At 42.4% G+C, this 27435-nt stretch overlaps 1 protein-coding gene across 2 annotated transcripts in view; it reads right to left on the reverse strand.

Annotated features, from left to right (window-relative positions):
* The window catches only part of Edem3 (ER degradation enhancing alpha-mannosidase like protein 3), a 66194-nt gene extending 39151 nt beyond the window's left edge, over positions 1-27043 (reverse strand). For both annotated transcript variants that reach the window (XM_059280453.1, XM_059280452.1), the window contains exons 1-6: positions 26680-27043; positions 22614-22659; positions 10961-11061; positions 10148-10187; positions 6294-6406; positions 4623-4776 (exon numbers count right to left, since the gene is read on the reverse strand). In XM_059280453.1, the coding sequence (XP_059136436.1) occupies positions 4623-4776; positions 6294-6406; positions 10148-10187; positions 10961-11061; positions 22614-22659; positions 26680-26852 (627 nt within the window). In that variant the 5' untranslated portion in view covers positions 26853-27043. The remainder of the gene's footprint in view (positions 1-4622; positions 4777-6293; positions 6407-10147; positions 10188-10960; positions 11062-22613; positions 22660-26679) is intronic.
* Positions 27044-27435: the final 392 nt, after the last annotated feature.

The following is a 27435-nucleotide window of genomic DNA, read 5'->3' on the forward strand; positions in this document are numbered from 1 at the left end:
CAACAGGAGCTGATTACACCATTTCCATGAGCAAAAGTAACTGATTGATAAGTGTGTATGAGGACACTCTTGACACTTCAAAGAATACATGTTTCATGTTACAGAAAACACAAAAAACACAGAAGGGGCTCGGGAGCTAGCTCTCTTGGTAAAGTGCTTACAGAGTTCAATCCTGTTACTCATGGAAAAAAAGGCTGGGCTTGGCAGTGTGTGAGTGAGGCAGAAACAGGGTTCCTAGAGCTGACGGGCCAGCTGGTCTAGCTGAATCAGGAGCTTTAGGTTCATCAAGAGACTGTGTGGGGGCCACTGAGGAAGACAGCCAGTGTTCACCTCTGTCATGCACACACATGAACAACACACACAGACAGACACAAACGTGTACACATTTCTATACAAACAGAGAGAGAGAGAGAGAGAGAGATGCTAGACTCCTCAAACTCCAAAACCCCTATTTAAAACAAAAACTAGGGCTAGAGAGATGGTTAAGAGCTTGTATTGCTCTTGCAAGAATTCCGAGCATCCACACCAGATGGATCACAACACCCTGTAACTCTAGCTCAATTGATCCAATACCTTCTTCTGGTGTCTATGGATACTTGCACTCATGCACACACCCACAGGCAGGCAGGCAGGCAGGCAGGCAGACAGATAGACACACACACACACACACACACACACACACACACACAATTCAAAATAGGGGGCTGGTGAGATGGAGCACTGGCTGCTCTTCCAGAGGACCCAAGTTCAGTTCCCAGCACCCACATGGCTCTCAGCTGTCTGAAATTCTAGTTTCAGGGGATCTGATGCCCTCCTCAGGCAGCCATGTAGTACACATATATATGTACAGACAAAACACCCACACATAAAATTATTTTTAAAAAATTAATTTATTTCATTAATTAAATTAAATGAAAATAAAAACTAACCATATTTACTAAAGTAAATTCAATGTATACATACACATTGGTAGAGGAGTGTGGTTGTTTGAATGAGAACAGCCCCATAGGTTCACATACTTGGTCCCCAGTTGCAGGCCCTATCTGGGAAGGATTAGGAGGTGTGGCCTTGTTGGAGGAGGCATGTCACGGGGCTTTAAATAGTTTTGCATCTAGCTTCAGTAAACTAAGGGAAAATGTCCAATTCACAATGCAATTATACTAGTAAACAAAGAAGTTCTCACTTACAATGACTGCATTCCCCTCACAATACTAAGAAGAGAATGGCACGATACAGTGTGGGTGTCACACATCTGTGACATCGAGGGAGCAAACAAGTATCCCTGGGAAAGCAGTTTGGTAGTAAGTACTCAGACTTAAAAAGCATTTCATACTTCTTTCTTCTAGGAATGCATTCAAAAGAAAAAAATAAATAATGTGTAAAAGGAAGTATGTAAGATGTTTCACAAGAGAGCTACTTAAAATACTAAACCTGGGGCCGGGCGGTGGTGGCGCACGCCTTTAATCCCAGCACTCGGGAGGCAGAGCCAGGCGGATCTCTGTGAGTTCGAGGCCAGCCTGGGCTACCAAGTGAGTTCCAGGAAAGGCGCAAAGCTACACAGAGAAACCCTGTCTCGAAAAACCAAAAAAAAAAAAAAAAAAAAAAAAACTAAACCTGGGGCCCAGGAAAGGGCAGTCAGTGCCACAGCATAAGCACAAGGACCGTATTTTGGGGGTGGCAGCACACTCCTGTAACCCCTGTACTGATAGGACCCAAACAGGGGATTCCTGAAGTTCATGCTAGCCTAGTCAAACTAATGAGCTCCAGGTAGTGAGACACTGTCTCCAAAAAAATAAAGACTGAAGAAAGATCACCAGCATCTACCTCAGGTCTCCACGCCCATACCCCACCCCAACACACACACACACACACACACACACACACACACACACACACACACTCTCAATCATATGCATACGGGCATGTGCTCACACTAACATACATACAATGTGCATACAGAAGAAAAAAAGGAAAAATAGCCAAACTGGAAATTTAAATAATAAAGGGATTAATTCTAGTCTTCAGTAAAGAAAGAGTTTGAGTCATGATATACTCACATGGTTGGGAAATCAATGGATATGACCTCTGCTTGGAAAAGCACCTACCTGTGTCATGCTGCTGAACAACTACCCAGTCAACAATGACTTCCTAACTACAAAAAAATGAGCCTAGCTTGCCTTAAACTCTCAGAGAAGTTATGCCAGGCAGTAGAGATGGTAGGCCTGAAAAAAAAAACAATTAAAAAAGTCCCTATCGGTTTGTGAGAGCACTATCTACTGTTTGGGGCGGAAAAGTCATTTCACTGGGGTATAGAAGTGTGGTTGTTTGAATGAGAACAGCCCCATAGGCTCACATTTGAATATTTGGTCCCCAGTTGCAGGCCCTATCTGGGAAGGATTAGGAGGTGTGGCCTTGTTGGAGGAGGCACGTCACAGGGCTGAGCTTTGAAGAGTCCAAAGCCTCCTGCCATCCCAGAGTGCTCTCTGCTGTCTGCCTGCAGTGCGGGATGGACAGGATGGACGGGGGCTCTCTGCCGTCTGCCTGCAGTGCGGGACGGACAGGATGGACGGGGGCTCTCTGCTGTCTGCCTGCAGTGCGGGACGGACAGGATGGACGGGGGCTCTCGGCTGTCTGCCTGCAGTGCGGGATGGACGTGCGGGATGGACAGGATGGACGGGGGCTCTCTGCCGTCTGCCTGCAGTGCGGGACGGACAGGATGGACGGGGGCTCTCTGCCGTCTGCCTGCAGTGCGGGACGGACAGGATGGACGGGGGCTCTCTGCTGTCTGCCTGCAGTGCGGGACAGACAGGATGGACGGGGGCTCTCTGCCGTCTGCCTGCAGTGCGGGACGGACAGGATGGACGGGGGCTCTCTGCTGTCTGCCTGCAGTGCGGGACGGACAGGATGGACGTGGGCTCTCGGCTGTCTGCCTGCAGTGCGGGACGGACAGGATGGACGGGGGCTCTCTGCTGTCTGCCTGCAGTGCGGGACGGACAGGATGGACGGGGGCTCTCTGCCGTCTGCCTGCAGTGCGGGACGGACAGGATGGACGGGGGCTCTCTGCTGTCTGCCTGCAGTGCGGGATGGACGTGCGGGACGGACAGGATGGACGGGGGCTCTCTGCCGTCTGCCTGCAGTGCGGGACGGACAGGATGGACGGGGGCTCTCGGCTGTCTGCCTGCAGTGCGGGACGGACAGGATGGACGGGGGCTCTCGGCTGTCTGCCTGCAGTGCGGGACGGACAGGATGGACGGGGGCTCTCGGCTGTCTGCCTGCAGTGCGGGATGGACGTGCGGGACGGACAGGATGGACGGGGGCTCTCTGCCGTCTGCCTGCAGTGCGGGATGGACGTGCGGGACGGACAGGATGGACGGGGGCTCTCTGCCGCCTGCCTGCTGTCTTCCCCCAGACATCATGGACCACGCACGGCCCTTTGAAACCATAAGCACGGAACTCTTTCTTTATGTTACCCTGGCCAGGGCGTTTGTCACAGCAATAGAAAAGTAACTAAGGACTGTCAGAGGACACTAGACAGTCTACTGCCACACTGAAGATTTCTCAATGTTAAGGAACAGTCAGTAGGGCAGGGAGAATGCACGAGTTTTGAAAGTAATTCAATATAAAATGTTTTAGTAATACTAAAATAATAATAAGCCTGAGCAAAGAATAACCACACTAAGACACTGCAGTCTGTAAATGAAATGAAATTGGCTTGAACATCAAAGCAGCAAATGAAAGGGAAGGTGGCCGACCTCGTGTCTGACTTGGACAAACAGGACAGAAACGGTGTTAGCAGTCTCCTTCCCTCTGCTTTAGAGATAAACTTCTCTGGGAGGACAGAACAATCGCAAAGCTCCCTCAACCGACTACTGCCAGGTCTCCTTAGAACCAGCAACGAAAGAACCCCAGGGCCAGTGACCCACACTGCAGCCTCCTCCCTCAGTCTGCCCCACTACAGGCTGTAAGGGTCACACGGAACCCCAGGGCCAGTGACCCACACCGCAGCCTCCTCCCTCAGTCTGCCCACTAAAGCTGTAAGGGTTACACGGAACCCCAGGGCCAGTGACCCACACCGCAGCCTCCTCCCTCAGTCTGCCCCACTAAAGCTGTAAGGGTTACACGGAACCCCAGGGCCAGTGACCCACACCGCAGCCTCCTCCCTCAGTCTGCCCCACTAAAGCTGTAAGGGTTACACCCAGACATATCCCTCCTTCTGGAGCGTCTCTTAGATTTATCACTCTGCCCACCGCGTGACAACCGCTCCTGAATGTCTGAATGCTTTCTCCTCAGCAGCTCCACTTCCTCCTCAGCCGCTCCGGGAGAGTAACACCTTCCTACTCACAGCTACTTCAGCACCAACAGCTTGGGCCCACGCTGCGGTCTGTCTCCTCCTTCTGCAGCAGAATCTAGTCTGACACACTGAGGCTGAGGAGAGCTTACGCTAATCTAATTTCCATGTCGCTCAAATCTAAGTTAGCCACCACATCAATATAACTTTGCTGTCAACTCTGACGCATCTCTTTCCAGGCTCATGACGGAGAGGAACACCTCTGATCACAAGAACTCATCCTGCAAACAATAAGGAAGTGTCAACAAAGTCGACCTGGTTCACAGTGACTTACTCGGGGATAAGGAAGGCCGCTGGTAGTGTTGAAAGCTGGTAAGAGTTTGTAGCCCAGCTGCTTTGCCATTTGGAGAAGTTCATCACTGTACCACTGCATGTATTCACCTTTTTCCTTCAGCATGATCGCCAGTGAGTGTCCACCTAAAAGACCCCTAGGATCACAGAGACAAAACATTACCTGAAATTTAATTAAACACGTATTTACAATTTATTTACAAGCTATACACGAGAGGGTATGAGCATTTACCCCCCACAATTTGTAAACATAAGGAAAGGCTACAGAATAATTTCATTCTTTTTTACTGGCTATTCATTTTATAACAAACTATTATAATCACATAGCCAACATATTAAAAATAACAAAAAAAAAAAAAAAAAAAAAAAAAAACCATCAGGGACTGGAAAGAAGGCCCAGTGGGTAAAGACACTGGCTGCCAAGGCTGCAGGTCAGAGCTTGAACTTCAAAACACACTCAGTAGAAGTAGAGAACTGACTCCTTCCTACAAGTTGATCTACATGTCCTTCCCCCATACATACAACAAATAAATAAATGCAAAAATACACAATCTATTGTAAAGTACTTGACATTCTTAAGAATCTTAAATTTTCTTAAACCAGGGATCATCCTAGATCTCATATGTATTCTAACAAATGAGCTAAGTGTTTTTAAAATAAATTTAAACTTTAAATTTTATCACCATAAAATCTTTGACTCTTATTATAACATTTAAAAATTAAAAACATCTTTTATCTCATTAAAGGATTAATAATCTCTAACAGCTATCAAGAACTTCTTACATTTAATTGAAGAGTAACTGACTTTGACAAGAAAATGGGACAGAGAATTACAAAAGCTATTAAACATAAACTTACCTAACATTGTGATGAATTAATTTTATAATCTCACACTTTTAGCCCTCCAGGGTATTTCTGACTGTCTGAGGAGCAAGCCTGTTAACTGAGTCTCATCTGGCTTCTCTACAGAGGCTCCTAGTTAATGCTGGCTGACTGTGGAGGGTCCTGGAAACCTCTGATGTAACTAACAGTAAAGTCACTCAACCTTTTCATTTTCACTCAGGGATCACCTGTAGTCTGGGTCTCTCTCCAAGACTACTGTGTGTGTGTTACAGCATAATCCAAGGTCATCCCCATGGCTGTTTCAAAACACCCCAACTTTTATCTTCTTTGCAGGGGAGGGTGTTGAGACAGGGCCTCCCCCTAGCTCAGGCTGGCATCAGACTTACTGTGTGGCCAGGCTGCTCTTAAGACTACTTACTCCTACCCCATCTTTCTAGGATCACAAGCCTCAGCCAATATGCCCGGAATCCAAATTTTATCCTCTTTTTTTTTTTCTTTTTTAAAAACTGTAACTTTTGGGTGTTTCTGCTGCATAACTGTCTGTCCACACATGCATGCAGTGTCCTCAAATGCCAGCAGAAGGCATCAGATCCTCTCGGACTAGACTTCCAGTGGTAGTGAGAGGCCATGTGGGAGCTGGGAATTGCACTTGGGTCTTCTGCAAGAGTAGCCAGTGCTCTTAACTGTTGAGCCATCTCTCCAGCCCCCAGATTTTACCTTTTAAGCGTAAGAAGCTCCTTTACCGCCTTCAGGAAACAATCAGCCTGAAGCTCTTCTACGTTAACACTACAACTTTGTGCTGCATACTTACCCAAGAACTCTGATGTTCGTTTCAAAGACTGACACAACCACATCATTATCTAAATTAACATCTCGTAAGACTTTTCTCACGGCATCTTCAAATTCCTTAGTTTTGTTTAAAACCTAGGAGAAGAAAAGAATGAGATAAAAGTCTTTTCTACCACGCCAAGAAAAAAAAAAACTATACTCAGAATGAGACACTAAATCAATGTTAGCATACTTTAAGACTCAGAAAAATGATGCATACAAAATAATATAACCCTTAAGTATATTATAAAAAATGTGAAAATGTCTAAAACTGAAAAGCTAAGTACAGACAACAGAGCATCTTTGCACACTGATGTACATTCAGGGCTTTAAAAGACCCATCAAAGGAATTCAGAGTAGACTCAATACAGGCTGAACATCTCTAAGCCCAAAATCTGAAATCTAAAATGCATCTATCTAATATTTTGTTGGCACCACTCAAAATGTTACAGATTTCAAGTATTTTGGATTGCTGGATTAGGAATGCCCAGCCTGTAAAGCCTAGGTCACGTTCCAAAATACAAACTTCCAGAACCGAGTGATTCAGGTAAAAAGATTCTTTTTCATACTTCGATGACAGACAGGGCTACATAGAGAACTTCTCCTTTTGCTACTTCTAGTCCTTCTTCCTCCAGTACTGTACATGTCTGTATACATGCATGCTGTCCATGACCAACAGCTAGAGCCACGTGAGTGAGGTGCACTCTACTGGGATCTGGCTTCTCAGTCAGAACAAAGTAAACAGGCATCCTGCTCCTCAAGCACCATCTTAGAAACTAAGCTCTCTTGGGCTGTGAGATGGCTCAGTGGGTAGAGGCATCCGCTGCCAACCCTGGGTGCCTGAATTTAATCCCTGAGACCATAGGACAGAAAGAGAGAACCAACTCCTGCAAGTTGTACCACATACATACACAGAACAAACAAATACATAAATATGTAAAATAAGAAATTGCCCACTCCAGAAGACATCACAGTCTTCACCCGACTGAGGCTAAGCCTTCACCCTATGCCACCCTTACCCCCTTGGTGGCAAAACAGGCAGTGTACTATTATGGTAATATTATGGTGTAAAACAGGTCCTGGTTTAGCTCTGGCTCTTTCCCTTTGGTCCCTTGTGATTCAAGTCAAGTTACTTCAACTCTGAGCAGATTCCTTCATCTATAAAGGAAGGAGGACCGACTCTGTAGCACTGTTTTCTCGAATGTGATCATGTGTGTGAAGTACTTTAACCAGAGTGTCTGACTTAAGTGCTGATTGTCAAGTGTTTAATATCATTACTGTTATAATCATTCAAATCTCTACTCGTGACTCAACTGAGACCTCAGTGAGTTCTTGGAATGAGCTCTATGAAAAGGGGTCAGTGTCATTACAAAGGAGGCTTTCTACTTTCCATCTAGGGACATGATTAAATGTTATTTAAAGACTAGATGAGTAAAAGAAGTTTGCCTTTGACTGTTCAATCTTTTTGTTTGACAATACTTTGCAGAACTTTCTGAAATTTGATCTGATCCTAAGTATGAGAGATTCCCTAAGGGTGTGTGTGTGTGTGTGTGTGTGTGTGTGTGTGTGTGTGTGTGTCTAAAATTCAAGTAAAATTTAGGGCAGCCTGAAATCAAAGTCAATGGGAACCTGATTCTGAACTGACCAGTTTCTCTTCCCAGTCTCACAATACACAGAAGTCCTACAGCAGCACATGCCGAGTATATGCCCTCCCATCCTTTGGGAAGGAGACGCAACTGCTCTCTCCCACTGGCCATCCCTTTTTCTTATCACCTTGTTAATCTCTGCGGTCTCCTCTTGAGAACTCTAATTCACAGCCACACTTCCCTCCTGAGAGGCCCAGGAGCTTCTCCAAACACACCACGGGAGCATCAATGCCAAACTTCCAAAAAGTGGCTATCGTTGTCCATGATCAGCTACAGAATGACTCTAACAGACTCACCATTTTATCTGTCTCTTTATCTCCTACCAAGTAACAAAAGGGCCTCTCCTTCCCTCCATTGCTTCTAATCTGTTTCAATAACTATTGCCTGTTCAGATTTCAGACTTAAAGGGGCCCGATTCTACGACAATAGGTCGAAACTAGTATTTTGAACAATATGCATTTAAAAATCAAACTACAACAAGAAAAAAAGACTTAACATATTATGTTACAAACAAAATAAAAATGGTTGGGTTCTATAAACTAATCACTATAAGTGATACGCTATGTTAGTATTTTCAAATTGCTAAATCATGAAAATTTTTTTAAAAAACCCACCACTTAAAAGGCAAATTTATACTTGCATTGATTAAAAAAACATGCAAAATAATATCCCCACTCTAAATGCAGGAAAACCTTTGAAAGTTCTCTATGTTTCTCCAATTCTTCTGCTTGAAATCAAAAGAAAATACTTAACATAATGATTAAAAATTCAAAATGAATTTGCTCATTTCCAATGCTATGGTGATCTGTAGCTACTTTGGTTATTCCCACTTGAAAAGACTGAAATTAAATATTTTATAAAGTGGTATCTCATTTCTGGTGCATGCCTGTGTTTGTGTGTAGGCACACTTCGGCCACAGTGTCCACGTCCAGGGCAGAGGACAATCTGCATAAGTCGTTCTCCCCTTCTACCAGGTGGGGCCTGCTTGTCAGGGTGTCCCGCTCGGTGAGAAACGCATCTCCTGGGCCATCTCACCAGCCCTGAAAACTCTGTATTTCTAACAAGATCCCAAAGAATGCTGTTATTACTAGTCTAGGCTTCTTACCTTGAGAACTAATGCCAAACTCTTTAAAAAGATACAACCTAAAAAACATTACCTTGATAATAATCTGTGTTTACCCAATAAGAGAAGTTGACAGATTTCTAAATGTAGGAACATTATGCAGCCTAGAACCACGTCAGCTCTTTACGTTTGAGAATATTTTATAAAACAGTAGCGATAACTAAAGTCCAGAGTCATGAAAATAAATTAAGAACATAACAGAGAACTGAGAGGGGACTCTGCTGTCTGAAGGAATAAAGCCAGAATGAGGAAGACACGCCAGCGCTCCTGTAGGGCTGTCACTCACTGCTCCTGTTCCTCATCTCCCCATCCCAAAGCAGCCCTGTGCCTCATTCAGTTAGTTACACATAAACCGCATCCTTCCGTCTCCTAGGGGACAGCTGTACCTTCCCAGAGACTGTACAGCTCCAGAACATAAGCTTATGTCTGCCAGGATATTTTCTGTATCCTTTCTCTCTCTTCCCTTATGATATGCAAAAAACCAGGGACCACTAAATCAGAAATACGACATCTAACAGTATCTTTTTCATGGTTCTCATATAGCATACTATCATGGAATAAGAAAAGCAAAGCATTTTCCCAAATTACCTTCTTTAAAAGCTTCAACCACCTTACTCAAAGGCAGGGCAGACATGTGAGCTGACATCTTGAGAAGTCATTTGAGTATCTCTAATATGCTACATGATTGCATTTGACAATAATTTGACATAACTCAGCAATATAAAGTTCAAGCTTTATCAAGAAGTAAAGATTTGAACATCTTAAATTCTTTCTTTCTTTCTTTCTTTTTTTGTTTTTTGTTTTTTGAGACAAGGTTTCTCTGTGTAGTTTTTGGAGCCTGTCCTGAAACTCACTTTGTAGACCAAGCTGGCCTTGAACTCACAGAGATTCATCTGCCTCTGTGTCCCGAATGCTAGGATTAAAGGCGTGCGCCACCACCGCCTGGCGAACATCTTAAATTCTTACGGCTTCTATTCTGTACATAGTATGCTGATTGCATTTATATTACTTGAGTGTGGATATCATTAAACTTATAAAATAAGCAATTCCAGGAAAAATGGAACTTACCACAAGAGTATCCAAAGAATCGATCAGTGTTAGGGAAAACCTAGGAAACAAGTGTAACAAGATATATAACACTAGAGCTTGAAATGCTCATCCATGAATGTGTAAGCAGAATGATCTACAGCCTACTGTAGTGTCTAATAAGCAGCTCCTCCATGGATCTACAGTGTCACGTGATATGTAAGACAACCTAACAATCTGAAACATCCTAGGTATCTTTGAGGATGCACAGAAACTTCATTGGCTCCTTTTAAAAGAAACAAAACATTAAAGCCCAATGCTAGGGGGCCAATCTCAGCATCATGAATAAATTAGTAATTATCAATCAAAACATATCACATCCATGCATATGCCGTGGCACCTTAGAACATGGTGATGCCCTCAGGTACAATTTAAAGATTACATCAAAGTTAAATAGTTTTTTAATGTCACACCCAGTTTAATAAGCTAATTTTTCTCAGATATAAGAAATAAGTTACTTTTTTAGAACAGGAAAGAATAAAAGACCTAATAGAACATTGAAGGCAGACTTCTTTTTCTTTCTTTTTTAAGGCATTCTTTAAAATCTTGTCCACTGTGCCTGTGAGAGGACTCAGTAGGTAAAAGTGTTTCAATTCCCAGGACCCACAGGGTCAACAGAGAGAACTGACTCCTGCAAATTGTCCTCTGACCTCCACCTACACACCACGGCACATATGTAAACACGCACACACAATAAAAAAAATACATGAAAAAAGGAATTTAAAGTTGGCAAAGCCTCTCCCAGTGGGACCTGGCTACTCTGAATGCCATGCTATGCCTTATGCTCATACTCACTTTCCCAAGGCATCGTCTACATCACCCCGGCTCGGCTCCTGGCCTCTGACGCGGCCTCTACAGGTTAAAGGCATGAGTTCGTCAGCTGGGTAAGCATGTTCCTGCAGAAAAACCTTAGTAAGTCACTAAAGAAAGTGAGAGAAAGCAGATACCATTTAGAGAATAGGATTGGTACTTAACAGGTGGACTAGCTACACAATTTGTAGACAATTTCAAGTATAATTCATGCTTGAAAAAAATATACTAAAATTTCTTTTAAAAACTGATAATCTAACTGCCCTCCTCAAATCTCACTCTTTAGAAGTTACCGCCATTAAGACCAGCCTTCAGCCTTTCAGATTTATTCATGTATTAATATACTCAAATACAAGCACATTTATCATTTAAAACATTTCTTTTGAGACAGAGTCTCACTATATAGCCTAGGCTGGCCCATTACCCACAATTCTTCTGCCTTTGCCTTCTGAGAACTGGTATTATAAGTACATACTGCCATGCCCAGACAAGAGCTGGGACTTGAACAAAACTCAGATCAGCTTAATGGATCTTACAGAACACAGTCTTTTCTCCTGGTAATGAACAGTAGTAGGGATGATATTCCAGTTTCTCATACATATATGTACACATACTGTTTTGTGTGCCAACCCGGGGCCTAAGGCATATGAGGCAAGCAAGCACTCTACCAGTGACTGACCTACATCCAGAAACTGTATTGCCATCTATACTCACTGGTCTCAATTTTGTTTTATATTTTACTCAAAACACAAGGTACCCCTGTGGTGGTCTGAATGGGAAAGGTCCCACAGGCTCATATATTTGAATGTTTGGTCCCCAGTTCGTGAAACTGTTTGGGAAAGATTAGGAGGTGTGACCTTGTTGGAGGAGGTGTGTCACTGGGGTGTGCTCTGTGTCTCAAAAGCTCACATCAGGCTTGGTCTGTCTTGGTTTCTGTCTGCATGAAACTTTCAGAAAACATGTGAACTCTCAGCTACTGCTCAAGCCCCATGACTGTCTGTCTGCCTGCCACCATACTCTCTGCCGTGATAATAACCCTCTGAAACTGTAAGCAAGTCCCAATTAAATGCTTCCTTTTATAAATTGTCTTGGCCATAGTGTTTCATCACGGCAATACAACAGTAACTAAGATAACCTCACCACTCCAGCATGTTGGAATGCTTTAGAAATACTTTAATAACAAAGTGAAATTATAACCCATACTTAATGAGTACTTATTTTCTACCCTCTATTCTATACATCAAAAAGTTTAATTATTTCAACAATCCTCTGAAGGATATTCAATTGTCTTCATTTCACAGGGAAAATTAGGACCCAGGAAATCAAGTAAACCTAGATTGAGCAGCTAACACGATGAATTCAGAATTGAAAGCCTGGTCACCTGACTTAGGAGCCCATACCCATATAATCAGGACTGACTCCTCAAAAGGTTGCATAGTATGGATACACTTATTTATTCTGGTATGGATGAACATGACGAATGATCTAAAAACATCTGCAGAAATATTCACCTTTCATAGATGTGTTATCTCTATGGATGACTTAACAATAGATATGAGTCAAGGAGATAACGAGTTTTTTGACAGTTACTACCAAACAGGGTATCAATTTACAATTTACTTTACTCTTAGCATTTGAGATGATTGATGCTTTGTATTTTGCCAATCTCCTGGGTTAAAAAAAAAAGTCTCAAGCTCCAACACTAATAAGGACACAAGCCTTCTTACATTAGCCACTCTGGAAAAAGGCCTGTTTATATTGCTTATTGTTCTAATGGCTACTTCTATTGCCAAAAGAGACTCATTAAGTATGGTCTGTCATATATAAGTAAATATCTTTTATTCTTTCTTTGTTTAGTTTTTAATTTCTATTTGTAGTGTTTTCATTATAAGTTTTAAGTATGTAGGTAAATCTATTCATTTCTTCCTTCATGGTTTCTGGTTTTCAGGAATGCTGCACCAGGCTGCTCTGGGCCCTAGAAACATCACGCACACACGCGCACACACGCGCGCGCGCACACACACACACACACACACACACACGCCCTATAATTAAGTGTTTTTTCTATTTGGAATTTATTTTGTTTCTAATGTTTAATGCTTTTTGTTCCCCAAAGGCCAATTTTCTAAAGTCCACTTTTTAGAGAACTCATTCTTTCTCAATTATATGAAATACTGGCCAAATTATTGACGTAACTTAAGAAACTGGTTGTGACATAAGGGCCAAAGATGTCACAGAGAAGGTAATCCTGCAAAGGAAATTCTGGACATATTTCACGACACTAAAAGAACTAAGTATCAAATGCCTGCCATTCATCCAGAATTAGAAAGGAATGAGAGGCCTCCGCACGCCCAGGAAGGTGCTTGTCCTGCGTTTTCAGAAACCCAGCACTGTCCATACCTCCAGGCCGCTCTTCATACAAACCACAAAGGCCTCAGTTTCCATTTTCAATACTTTAAACATTACACATACTAAATATTAGATCTACTATTTTTCATTTTTATCCATAGCCAGATAATTTTGATAAACACTGTGTGCTCGGTGTTCCTGATCTCTAGTTTTTTCTTCTGCTACATGCTGTGAGTTTGGAGTCTAAGTAACTGAGTTGTATGAGAGGTGTACAGAGACTCACACATGCAACTGGGAATATTTCTGATGAACTTTAAGAATTAAGAACTAGCCAGGCAGTGGTGGCGCACGCCTTTAATCCCAGCACTCGGGAGGCAGAGCCAGGCGGATCTCTGTGAGTTCGAGGTCAGCCTGGGCTACCAAGTGAGTTCCAGAAAAGGCGCAAAGCTACACAGAGAAACCCTGTCTCGAAAAACCAAAAAAAAAAAAACAAACAAACAAACAAACAAACAAACTATATGGGCGCTGGGCAGTGGTGACGAACACCTTTAATCCCAGCACTTGGGAGGCAGAGGCAGGTGGATTTCTTTGAGTTTGAGGCCAGCCTGGTCTACAGATCTAGTTCCAGGACAGCCAGGCTATTATACAGAGAAACCCTGTCTTGAGAAAACAACAACAACAACAACAAAAAAAAAAAAAAAAAAAAAAAGAACTATGGGCAACTGAGTAAAAAACAAGTCACACAGCACACACATCAGACTTCTCCTGGAACTTTGCACAGAAACACCCAGCAAGTGCAAGAAGACTGCAGAACTGTGCCTTCAAGTTTCTGAAGGAGAGAAACATGGCTGTCTTAAGCATTCCAGGCTGCTCAGATGTTCTCCAAGTTAAGAAGACAACCTAGCAGAGAAATAGGACACCTCTGAGGCTTTCAAACCAGGAAACTTCGTGAGGAAATCAGCCACCAAGATGAGACTCAAAATCAAACTCAAGAATGAAGGACTGAGGCACCAATCAAAACTCAGGAGAGAGGGAGAGAAAAACGACGTGCTCAATCCCCTTGAGTAGAGCTAACACTGACCACTGGGACCTGTTCCCAGATCACAACACAAGTGTTAGGAACCTTCAATGCTCCTTGTCAAGAGCCTCCATTTTGGGAGATGGAAAGACCGATCAGCAGTTAAAGAGCACTTGCTGTTTGTCCTGCTTAGTTTTCTGTCAACATGACACAGTCTGGAGTCATTTGGTAAGAGGGATTCTCAACTGAGTAAATGTCTCCCGAAGATTGCCTGTAGCAAGTCTGCAGTACACTTTCTTGATTACTGATTGATGAGTGGGCCCAGCTCACTAGGGACAGTACCACCCATAGGCAGGTGGTCCTGGATGGTATAAGGAAGCAGGCTGAGCAGGCCAGGGGAGAAGAAGTCAGTAAGTAGCACTCCTCTGAGACCTCTGCATTGGTTCCTCCCTCCAGTTCCTGCCCTGACTTCCTGGATGACAGACCACTCTGTCAGGATTAAATAAATCCTTTCCTCTACAAATGGCTCTTGGTCATAGTGGGTTTTTGTTCGTTCGTTTGTTTGTTTGGCTGGTTTTTCAAGACAGGATTTCTCTGTTTAGCCTTGGCTGTCCTGGAACTCGCTCTGTAGACCAGGCTGGCCTCAAACTCAGAGATCCCCCTACCTCTGCCTCCCGAGTGCTGGGATTAAAGGCATGCGCCACCACCGCCCAGCTTGGTCATAGTGTTTTATTATAGCAATAAACCGACCTAAACGGCTGCTCTTCCAAAGGACCCAGGTTCCGTTCCTAGTATGTAGAAGGTGGCTTACCACTACCTTTAATGCCAGTTCCAGGGTTTGACACCCTCTTCTGGCCTCAGAGGACACTGCATGCACGTGGTGCACTTAAATATATGCAGGAAAAACACTCAGACACATAAAAATAAATAAATCTTTTTAAAAATTCTCAATTTTTCTATACACTTGAGTGCATGGTTGCAGTCAACAACCCTGAATTTCTTTTTTTTTTTTAAGATTTATTTACTTATTATGTATACAGTGTTCTGCTTGCATATATCCCCTGCAGGCCAGACGACGGCACCAGATCTCATTACAGATGGTTGTGAGCCACCATGTGAGTGCTGGGAATTGAACTCGGGACCTCTGGAAGAGCAGCCAGTACTCTTAACACCTGAGCCATCTCTCCAGCCCCAACACTGAAGTTCTTAGCCTACTTTTTAGAAAAACTGAATGTTCCATAATGATTCTTCCTGAGATGATTCTAAACAACAAATATTTTGACATAATTAGAATCCATATACAATCACCACATTCTTAATTTCAACCTGTATTTTAAAATTTTTAATAATATACATTTTCAGTATAAATTCCTAATTATCTTTGTATATCAATGTCAGTACAACTGATTCTCCAGAGTGCTTATAATTTTATTGCTTTGTTTTATAGTTAATACACATAAGTTATAAAAGTAAAAATAAGCTCAAAGTTGCATTAATATTTTGAAAGTTCTTTTGGAAAAAGACAAAATGTTAATTTGATGGTAAAAAGTTCCTTACTATTTTAAACCACTGTTTCAAAACCTGAACTCCAAATTAAATATGAAAATCCAAACCCTGACCCCATCTAGATAATATAAATATCCACAGCAAATACAAAGAAGAATAATCAAAACAACTTTGACCTAAGGTGCAAAACACTTCATGCTCTTTGTCTCCTGATTAAACATAAAAATCAGCCACTGCCTTTCGTCAGGTTAACCACAAAGCACACTCCAGAGTCTGCAGAAGGCCAGAGCAAGGCCTACGTGGCCACGGCCACCACAGGCTTCCGACGGCTGCCTGTGCACAGTCACTTCTCTCCACAATGTGCGCCAGAAAAGGAGAAGCAGTCGTGTGGAAACACCAGGAGTCACGAAAACATCAGTAACAGAAATGAAACTCAGGTGACAAGAGAGCCTTGCAGAAACTAAATAGAGAATGTTCCTATCTAAAGCAAAGGAGAAAAAATAAGTTAAGATAAAAGCTGGTAGATTCTCCATATTAGATCTCAACTTACTCTGACTTTGGGGTGACAAACCCATGTACAGGGTCAGGTCAAAACACCAGCCAAAGACTTTTTAGTACCACTTATTATATAATTAGGCAAAGGGAAGACATTTCCGCCTACTAAAAACAACAACTAAAGTCATTAATCATATTATTGAGCCTAAGTAAGTGGTCAGGGAAACAATATTCATGGATTAAAGACTTAGTATTAAGAAATCAGCTTTCTACAAAGGCTGGTATGAGGTGTGCCCCTGAAATCCCAGCACTTGGAGGATAGAAGGAGGAGGATCAGAAGTTCCAGGTGGTCTCTGGTTACACAAGTTCAACACCCTGTCTCAGAAACAGAAAAAGAGAAAAAAAGAAATTCAACTAACACCAAACAGAAGCTGGTGATGGCTTGAATAGAAGCTGGCAATACGGTTTTGAATTTTACATAGAAATACAAAAAAATCTAAAATAGCCAAAAACAATCTTGGAAAAGAAAAACAAAGCTAGCAGATTCACACTGCTGGAGCTGAGAACTCACCGCAAGGTAACAAAAATTGGGCCAACATAGCATTGGTCTCAAGGAGCAACAAAGAGAACACAGGGCTTCGAGAGACCTACCTACCTACCTACCTACCTACCCACCACCCACCTACCTACCTACCTAACCACCTACCTACCTACCTATCCACCTACCTACTTACTTATCCACCTACCTGCCTACTTACCTACCTACCTATCTACCTACATATCTACCTACCTACCTACCTATCCACCTACCTACCTACCTAACCACCTACCTACCTATCCACCTACCAACCTACCTATCCACCTACCTACCTATCCAACTGCCTACCTACCTACCTACATATCTACCTACCTACCTACCTATCCACCTATCTATCTATCTATCTATCTATCCATCCATCCATCCATCCATCCATCCATCCATCCATCCATCCACCTGGTCAACACATGTCCATCACACAGGTGTGAGAGACCTATCTATCTACCTACCTACCTACCTATCCACCTACCTACCTACCTATCTACCTACCTACCTACCTACCTACCTACCTATACACCTACCTACCTACCTACCTACCTATCTACCTATCTACCTATCCACCTGGTCAACGCATGTCCTTCACACAGGTGTCAAAGCAGAGACAAGCCATTCATCCCAACGATGGTGTAACTAAACACTCACACCTTTATCTCATCATATGCAAAAATTAACTCAAAATGAGTCTTAAGTCTAAGAATAAAGTAAAGTTATAAAAACATCTAGAAGTTTTATGACCTTGGACTAGGAAAGTATTTTTAGGAAACTATAAAAGCATGAATCTTTTTAAAAATGAAAGATTAAATCAGTGGGGCTGGAGAGATGGCTCAGTGGTTAAGAAAACTGGCTGCTCTTCCAGAGGACCCAGGTTCAATTCCCAGCACCCACATGGCAGCTCACAACTGTCTGTAATTCAAGTTCCAGTGGATTCACCTGCCTTACAAAGACATGCAAGTCAAACATCAATGCATATAAAAATTTTTTAAAAATCAGACTTGGTCACATTTTAAATTATTTCTACTTCAAACATCACTGTTAGAAAAATTAAAATTAAAAAAACAAAAATTAAAATTCAAAGTACAGACTGAAAAAAAATATCCATAAGACATGATAAAGGTCTCTCATCTAGGTTATAAAATAACTTTTACAATTCAGCAATAACAGGACAAAGGACTTGATTCTAAAATGAAAAAGAAAACTGTAACAGATGCTTCATCCAAAAAGATATACGAACATAAAATAAATGCATGGGAAGATTTTCAACAGCATTAGTCATCAGGAAAAATGAAATTAAAGTCACAGTGAAACACTACCACACACCCACTAGAATGGCTAAAATTAAAAAGACTTAAAAATATCACTCTTTGAGAGGATGTCTAGTAACTGAGCGCATATATTGCTTGTGGGAAATGCAAAATGAGAAGTCTGGCAGTTTGTTCTAAACTCACACTTACACTTACAGATGATCTAGTACTCTTTCTACAACATTCTTCTTTCTAGATTACTCTTTTGATGAATAAATGATTACAAAGAAAAACCTAATGTAGAGTTTCAAATGGGAAAGATGATGTCCTAGTGGCAAGCGTCACAGAACTGTACTCCTAAAAATGACTAAAATGGTAAAGTGTGCACTGTGAACATTTGTAAAAAAGCTGTAATTTATTTTTAAATAAAATAAATTTTAAAGGGGGAGGGACAATATTAAGTAGATGGACACAAATCTGGAAATCCAAAGTAACTGCATTTTAAAATAGCTCTTGTGGCTTAAAGAAAACTAGTCATCTGGGTGTGATGGTGCACAGCTGTAATCTCAACACTTGAGAGGTTGATGCAGGAGGATCACAAATTTGAGGTCTGTGCTACATAGTGAGTTCAAGGCCATTCTGTACCACATATGGAGACCGTCTCAAAACAAACAAACAAACAAAAAGAAAAATGCAACTTAAAGTGACTATAGTACTAGGAAGATTCTACTAGTTGAAGAAAATTATAGTTTCCAATTTTATCTGTAATACTTAGGGGTCTAAAAAAGTATACTTTTTGATTGTAACAATTTGATTGCCCAGAGTAGCCAGGATAAACACTGGAAGACAAATATCATAATCATCATCACCATCATCCTCCTCCCCAGGTTCGCAAGGAATTGCCCTGATACATATCATTTTATCATCTGCATTAATTTGGAAACTCAACTGAGCACAGATATGCAAAACCCGTTACCAGAAGCCATAGAGTGACTATGGTCTAGGGTTAAGTAAGATTATGCAAGAACTGCCAAAATAAACATCAAATTCCACGTGATGTGGGGAAAAGAGAAAGCCATCTGTGCAATTAATTCACTGAGAATAGACCACAGTCTTCTGGGGACTAAGATGGGTCACACGATCATTATAATGTCTACAGCTATGCCAATAACACAGAATCAGAAAAATCTCTCAGTGTAACTCCAGGGATGGCAGACATGCAGTAATCTACCTGGAGCTGGCAAGACATTCTATCAAGAAACAGTACACAGAGAACCTTGTATTTCATTAGCAGACAGAAAAATAAGCTTGATGAGTACATGCCCTGACAACGATGTGTGAGCACTCAGCAAGCTCTCTGTTTAACCTAGAGATACATACGGGGTTCAAATCTACATGAACTTCAGGAAAGAAATTTCTTCCTTTCTGGTTTTGGTTTGGTTTGGTTTTTTTGAGACAGGGTCTTAGCCCTGGTTGGCCTAAAACTTGATCTATAGACCAGGCTGACCTGGAATTTGTGGTGATCCTCCTGCCTCTGCCTTCTAAGTCCTGGGACTAGAGGTATGTGGTACTACATTCAGCTTACAGAAAATTTTTATCCCTGGCAAATAACACTTAATAATAACAGTTATACTTCTCAGAAGCAGTTATACACAGTGCATCCTACCTGCCAGACACGAGCTCTAACTAGGCAATCTGTGTAAGATGACGACAGTCGGACCTGCACAACACTGTAAGGCAGGCAAAGGACTGACTCCATTGTATACAGAGGAGAAAACAGGCTCTGGATCAGATTAGCCCTCCTCTTTAACCAGGCTGGTAGGTGGCAGAGCTCCTCAGGGTATCCTCTTCCAGGTCCCAAGTTCATGGTCATAACTACACCATACTGCTGATCTTTGGAAAATGCCATCCCCCCTCCCCCCATGGGAGCCAAGAAGTCCAAGAAACTGGTCTAGTTGTAGAAAAGGCTGAGGAAGAACACTGCCAACAACTAGTGAGAAACAAGGACAAGCTTTTTACATTATTAAAAGCCTATCGAGTAGCAGGCCCTTTACATTTAGCACAGGCCACCAATATAAGGAAGTCTATAGATCCTGAAATCCTCCATAACTTTCTATTTTAAAAGGTTACTAATTTTTTCTTTTGTTTAAAAGGCAAGATGTATCAAAATAATCAAATGCAAAAAACATTTGATTTCATTTTCACTAGAATTCAATTTAGTTCTTTAAAAAATATTTAAATAAGCACTCAGGTGTTCAAGTACCATGCTAAGCACAAGACATATAAAAGCTGACTTTATTAAAAATTAAAAATAAAGAAGGGTCTCTGTTTTAAAAAAAAAAAAATCTTATGGTCTACAATAATCCTTTGCAATTGTCCCCATTTTACAAGACCTGACTCAAAGGAGTTAACTGATCAGTAAGGATCTAAGTGAACAAAAGCCAACACAGAATTTGACATGTAAGATATCCAACCCTAAAACCTACATTGAAATCCCTCTCACTTCAATCTTATATGTAGTTACTTAGAGCAAAGTTACCCAGTTGGGTCACATTAGCAATAGGGGCGGAAAATCTTGGGGGGATGCCTTCAGTACTCACTCTGCCACAAACCCCATTAAGTGTGTATTGATAGAACTTTCCGCTATTTACCTGAAAGGGGTAAAATATTAAAGAGAGGTTCCTAAGGACCGGGGAGACGGCCCCATCAGCAAAGGGCTCACCCCACAGCAGGAGGCTCTGAGATCTGATTCCCCAGAACCCACACAGAAAGTCAGACATGGGGATTCATGCCTATCCCAGCCCTGGGGAAGCAGAGACAAGACAGTCCCTGGAGTTCCCAGTCTAACCCAGTTGGGAGCTCCAGGATTAGTGAGAGCCTGTCTCAAAAACCTAAGGTGAACAGTGACTGAGGGAGAAAACCATGCCGATCTGTCCTCCATGCACACACACGTGAGCACATACACACAAATATCCACACACAGTAAATAAATAAAACTTTTAAAGAGAGAGCTGTATTTAGAACAAAATGTGGCACAGTCATCTGGCTGTCTATCATGTTGCTCAGCTTTAGGATCAAAAGTTGACCTGTCACAGCTGACTGCAACTTGAGGGTCTTGTAAGGGTCCAGGTGGCTATCTCTACACCACTAGCCTAGACTTGTTGGATGAAGCTTCCCCCAAACAAAACTAACCAGGGGTAAGGGATTTCAAAGGAACACTAAAAGAATAGCTACATCACACCGAGTAGTAAGTTTAAAACCGTGTTTTCAGTGTTTACATCCAAAGCTTCAGAACCATCACATTCTAGAAACATTTACCGAAAAGTCAAACCTCACTCTACCCAAGCAATAACAAAAGAGAACAAGAGCCAACAAATATGAAACATGTTTAAAACAGGGTCTGGAGGTAAGTGAGTGGTTAGGAGCCCCTTTGCCCTTCCAGACGACCCGACTTTTCTTCGAAGTGCCCACTCTGCATGTCCCACAACCTCCTGTCTCTAACTCCTGCTCCTGGGGATTTGAGACTTTCTCCCGGCCTCTGCAAGTACCCACACATGGCATACACTCACACAGACATATAAATAAAGAAATATATAAAATACAAAAATACATAAAGAGAGGACTAGTGATATGGATATATAATGATATCTGCCCTATACAAATGAACATGGATTTACTGAATCAGGTGAAAAGAATCTTAATAAGAATTAAAGTTAGCTCTCTGCCAAATTTTCCTAACTATATTTAGGCTATAATCATAAGAGACGTTCTCCTGGCATATATTAAATGTAAAAACAAGAAAATGAGAAGAAATCCTCAGCATAGCTTGATTAAACTCTTTACAAAATTACAAAAAATTATATGCAAAACTTTCTTTTAAACTCTTAAAAATTTGCTTGCTATTTTATCTTCTTCTTTGTGCACTAGATCCCTAGAACCTTTTATCCATGCCATTTCAACCTTTCCAGTGGAAGCGGCTACCTCTGAAATACCTTGAAACAATGGATCAGCAGGATGCAAATGCACTCAATTCAGAATCCATATCATAACATCTGGACAGAGGTTAGGTGATAGTACGTCTTATGCAATGGCTTGTTTCATAGGGTTGTAAAGTAATGTAGTTTTTCTTAAAGGGCATCTCTTAAAGCCAGAGATAACATCTTTTCCCTGTTTACCTATGTACGTTATCAATTGCTGCCAGCACCTAAGTAAACTGCTTAAATACAAAGTTTCATGATCTAGTTTCAATTTCTTCCCTGTTCAATAAATTGATTCCCTAAGACTCATCACCAGGAATATTCTGCTCGCTTACATTTGTCCTGCTTTTGAAAAGCTTTCTTTAAAAACATACATTAGTAATTCAAGTTCCAAAGTTCCCAGCTGTGTACAGTCAGCTCATAAACAGTATGCACAGACAAGCTTCATACTTACCATATAGTTGCCATAAGCATGATCAAACATTTCCAGGACTTGATTTCTAATTGTGAAAAAACAGAGAGGGAGAAAGGTTATGTATATTCTATCTATTGTACTTCAAGAACACAATTCTCCTTCATAAAAGCACACTAATTTAAAAAAAAAAAATACTTTAGTTAGAAGGATACCACAAAGTGAGCAGAGAAGTCTTTATTACCTCACCATAAGCTGCGGAGCCAGACCTTTACCATCCCCAGTCCTAGTAATTTATATAAAACTGCTGGGTTTTTTCTAAGAAAACTATTGAATGACCCATGTCATAATGGCAGAGAAAGAGAGCTGGTCTTGAACACTACAGCTATTAACATAATTATGTAAGCTATTCTTGGAGTGGGATGTTTCCAGACAACTCCTCAAAGCAACAATTATTAGTACCATTTATTGTTTGTTCTATATATTCTACTAAGGGTGGGGTGGGGTGTGTTACACTAATATGAACTAATATTTTCTCAAGCCTGTGCTCTTCCCATTACAGAGTAAAACCACTAATGCCTAGTTTAAGTACATACTATGTTTGTCTCAGTTCCAAAAGATACACTTTCTGGCATACTCTGCTCTCTTAAAAACACTCTCCAAAAGTAGAAACATTAAAGCTCAAAGGGAGACCTCCAGCTTTCAGGGAGCCGAGGCTAGAAGATCACAAGTTTAACATCAGCCTGAGCACAAGGAGGGCGCAGAGAAGAGAAAGAGAAAAGAGGATTCTTTCTCTAAACTTCCAATACAGTGATTTAAGATGGAGGTTGCAGGCGCCCAAGCCAGATTCACCAACTCAGACCGCAAAGGTCTCAGGAACTAAGGACCGAGTCTCACAATGAAGCGTTCTCATGACCAGGCCTCGAGTGCTATTACAAAAGTTAATGTGAGAGCCAGACAGAGCCAAATCCAATAATCAGCAAAGGAAAACAGCAAGACAAGTACTTACTAACTCTTCTCTCCCCAAAGTTCCACTTACTAAAATCAGGACTAGGAAAAGAAGTCAAGAAAATGACTGGTTATATTTATTTTCCTTCCTATGATACTATATTGTCAATTCCACAACAACGGAGGATGAAATACTGATGATAATAATAAAGCTAGCAGGTAGAAAAGCTCTAATATCCAGCCCTGGCTGTAATGACCAACAAGGTCAAGTACACTTCATTTTATGACCTAAATAGTCCTGACGACAACTTCTTATAACCATTTTAAAAATGCCTAACCATTAAAAACAAGACCTTGGCTGGCAAGACAGTTCACTGGGTTAGAGCACTTGCCCCAGAGCCTGGCAATCTGAGTTTGATCCCAAGAATCCACATGGTGGAAGGAAAGAGTTGATTCCTGCATGTTGTGCTGACTCCATGTGCCATGGCATACACACAAATGTAATAAAAAAAATTTTTAAAAAGGTCTCCCTACTACTGTGTTAGAACATTGTAAATTTACATAGATCCAGAGGATTTCAGGAAATTAAGGAGTATCTTACAGAATCCCTCTAGACACTCATCGTGCAAATGATAACTACTCCCAAACAGCAGCAAGGCCAGGCCCCACAACCTGCAAGCACTATCATAAAATGGGATATGCAGACTCTTCCTTCCCTGAAGCAGGATAAACGATTACTGTCAAGACGGGAACTTTCTTGTCACTGGGAATGCGAGAGCCTAGAAGTGCATCAAAGGTGAAAAACTCTAACTTGCTAATTCAACTTTGAGAGCTATGAATTTTCCAAATTATGGGTAAATTATGATTGTATGTGAAGACACATACAATCAGCAAGTTCCACAATATAAACTTTAAAGTGGGCATATCTATAGAATGGCACAGTGACTATATGGAACAGTTTAAAAGTTTTTATAATTTTATATCTATTTAACAACTATATAAGATATATTGGAAATCTGACCCCCCCTATTTAAAATTGTTTTTCATTTTTAAATAATTTCTATAAATCAATTATTTTCTAAAGTCACATTGCCTCCCAATATCAGTAGTAACTGAATTGATCTATACTAGCTGATAACCAAAAATATTAGCAAAATCTCTTGTCCTGAAAAAAAAATTCCATGAAAGACACTCTCTCTCTCTCTCTCTCTCTCTCTCTCTCTCTCTCTCTCTCTCTCTCTCTATATATATATATATATATATATATATATATAACTACAAGCAACTGTTCACGACAATTCCAGTGTGTATGACACACACACACACACACACACACACACACACACACACACAAACTCTACACCTTATTGTTTGAGACAGAATCTCTCTCTGAACCTGGGGCTCACTGATTTGTCTACACTGGCTGTCCAATGACTCATATAATACTTTTAATAAAAAAGTCAAATAAAATACTTGCAGCCATACTAGAATTAATACTTTCCCCCAAATCTTAAGGAAGTATGGCACTGTGTGTACATGAGCTATGAGGTCAGACATTGGCAAAAACAAAAACAAAACAAAAATCTGACTCTACCTAGTATGAACAAGTTAACCTTGGATCTCAATTTCTTCATTTGCACAGTGGAGATAACATCCACCTTGTGGTGTAACAACAGTTTTAGATGTGGCGTGAGTTAAATGCCAACGGAGTGGGGAAGTCTAATAATACATTAAACTCATAAAGAAAAAATTTGTTTGGATAGCTGACACTTCATCTTCTTGGCCTCTGATTTTCATTGCTCTTTTATTAAAAAAATTAATACAATTCTTTTGCAATGATTGAAATAAAGAAGCATATATATTAGAACCTAATGGCTCCACTTCCCTTCATCCTAACATTATGGAATAAGTTACATTTTATTTTTTTCTAAATTTGGGTAATTTTTTTTCTTATGAAATGGTTTGTCTACTATTTATATATTATCCTTCAACTTGCTTTAGTTTTTTTTTTTTTTCCTTCCTTTATTATCGTGGTAATAGGTCCTGGATAGACTTCTAATTACAGAACTCTTTCTAAATGTATGAACATTATTCTACAATATAGAACCAAACAGCATATTCAACCATTTCCCTTCCAGGAACTGTTCTGGTCTTTCAAAATGCACTCCTTTATACACTTATCTCTAACAGTGCTTTTATTTCTGTAGGGTAGATCCCCAGAGAAAGACACGAGTCAAAGAAAAAGCACAATTTTTTTTTTTTTTAATTCAGGGGTTGCTGTCAATAGGTCACACGAATTTACACTCCTACCAAGCCTTCTCACATCTTCACTAACCAATGCTGCATCCTGGTGGTGTGTGCTTATTAACCAGACAGGCAAAACCCACCCACTTCACTGTTTTAATAAGCATCTCTCACAATTAACTCTTTGTGCTACTGACCCGCACCCATTTCCTCTTCTCTCACTTAACTGTTCACGGTTTTGCCAATTTCTACAGATTCTCCACTTTGCTCTTACTCATCTGTGCCGCTTCGGAGGTATGAGCCTTACTGAATTAAATGCCACAAATAGAGTACTGTAGCACTTTCAAGATTCATGAAACTACTCTAAGGGGGGGGGGGGGGGTGCACTCAACCGAGGCCTTTGAATAACATCAAACCGCCTGCCCCAGGCCCAAATGCCCTGTAGGAAGAAACCACAGCAAAGGGATAGAGGAATCGGAAAAGTTCAAGCTCCAAGTGAACGCCCCTTTTCCTTTAACAGGTGTAAACAGCGCAACATTTTCCCGCTGGGAGCTCGCTCGGGCTGGGCGAGAACTCCAACCCTCCTCCGCCAAAAGGCGCCCCTGGAACTCCTGCTACCCCAGGCGGTGGCCCCTCCACCAGCCCGGCACGGCAGGGGCGCTGACACCACACGGCACATGTCACGGGCGGCCCAGGAGACACCCGACAGCCCCCCGAGGTCACGCCGTGGGGCTCGGCTCCCATCCTCCTGGACCCTGTCCACCGCACCGAGGTCCTCCAGCCTCACCAGCTGTTCCAAGTCACCACAGGGGAAAAAAAAAAAAGTCCACGGCGCGCCGGAGGCGCAGTGACAGGCACCTCGATCGCTGCTGGCAGCCTCGCCAGGAAACCCACCCGGGCAGCCACGCACCCTTACCCAAGCTTCTGCTTCTCTTCCCTACTCATGGGCGCGGCCCTCGCCGTGCACACGGACGTGGCCAACACCAGGCAGAGAGAGGCCGCCGCTGCCACCAGGCTCCATGGCGCTCGCTGGGGGACCCGGCACCCACAGCCCCGACCGCCGCCGCCGCCGCCGCCGGCTTCGCTCATGGCCCCGCGGTTCCGCGCACGCGCAGCTGCTACACCCGCACGGTGGGCCACATTGCGGGCTGCCGGCGGCGAGGAGGCTGCGAGCCGTGTCGAGGGCGAGCTGCGGAGTGAGGCCGGCGGCCGCCGGCGCCAAACTGTTCGCCGAAGCCACCGAGCCGGTCCCCAGCGCCAGCGCTGCCACCGCCCTCCGCCCTCCACGGCCCAGAGCACCGCCCCCAGCTTTCCGGTGTCGTAGTCTAGGAAACCGCCTCCCCAAGGCTACTTCCGGGTAGGGCAGCCGTGGGATAGCCTCAGGACCAATGGAAACAGCCTCGGAGAGGGGCTGGCCACAGCTACAGGACGGGACATTGGCCAGGAGAAGCGGGACGTGGACAAAAGGCGGGACTGGGCAGGGAGCTGGCCCTTCGACCCACCTCCGACCCCAGGAGTTGCCACCTGGGGACTACTAGTCCCAAAGTGCACCGCTTCCTTCGCCCTGCCCACAGCCCCATGCGCAGGCGCCTTGCTAAAATTTCTGCCCGGTGGCGCACTGCGTTCTGGGACTTGTAGTCCGGTCCTGTAAAGGCCACGCAGGTTCCAGGCG

Source organism: Peromyscus eremicus, chromosome 15, assembly GCF_949786415.1.
Source record: "Peromyscus eremicus chromosome 15, PerEre_H2_v1, whole genome shotgun sequence".
Taxonomy (NCBI): Eukaryota; Metazoa; Chordata; class Mammalia; order Rodentia; family Cricetidae; genus Peromyscus; species Peromyscus eremicus.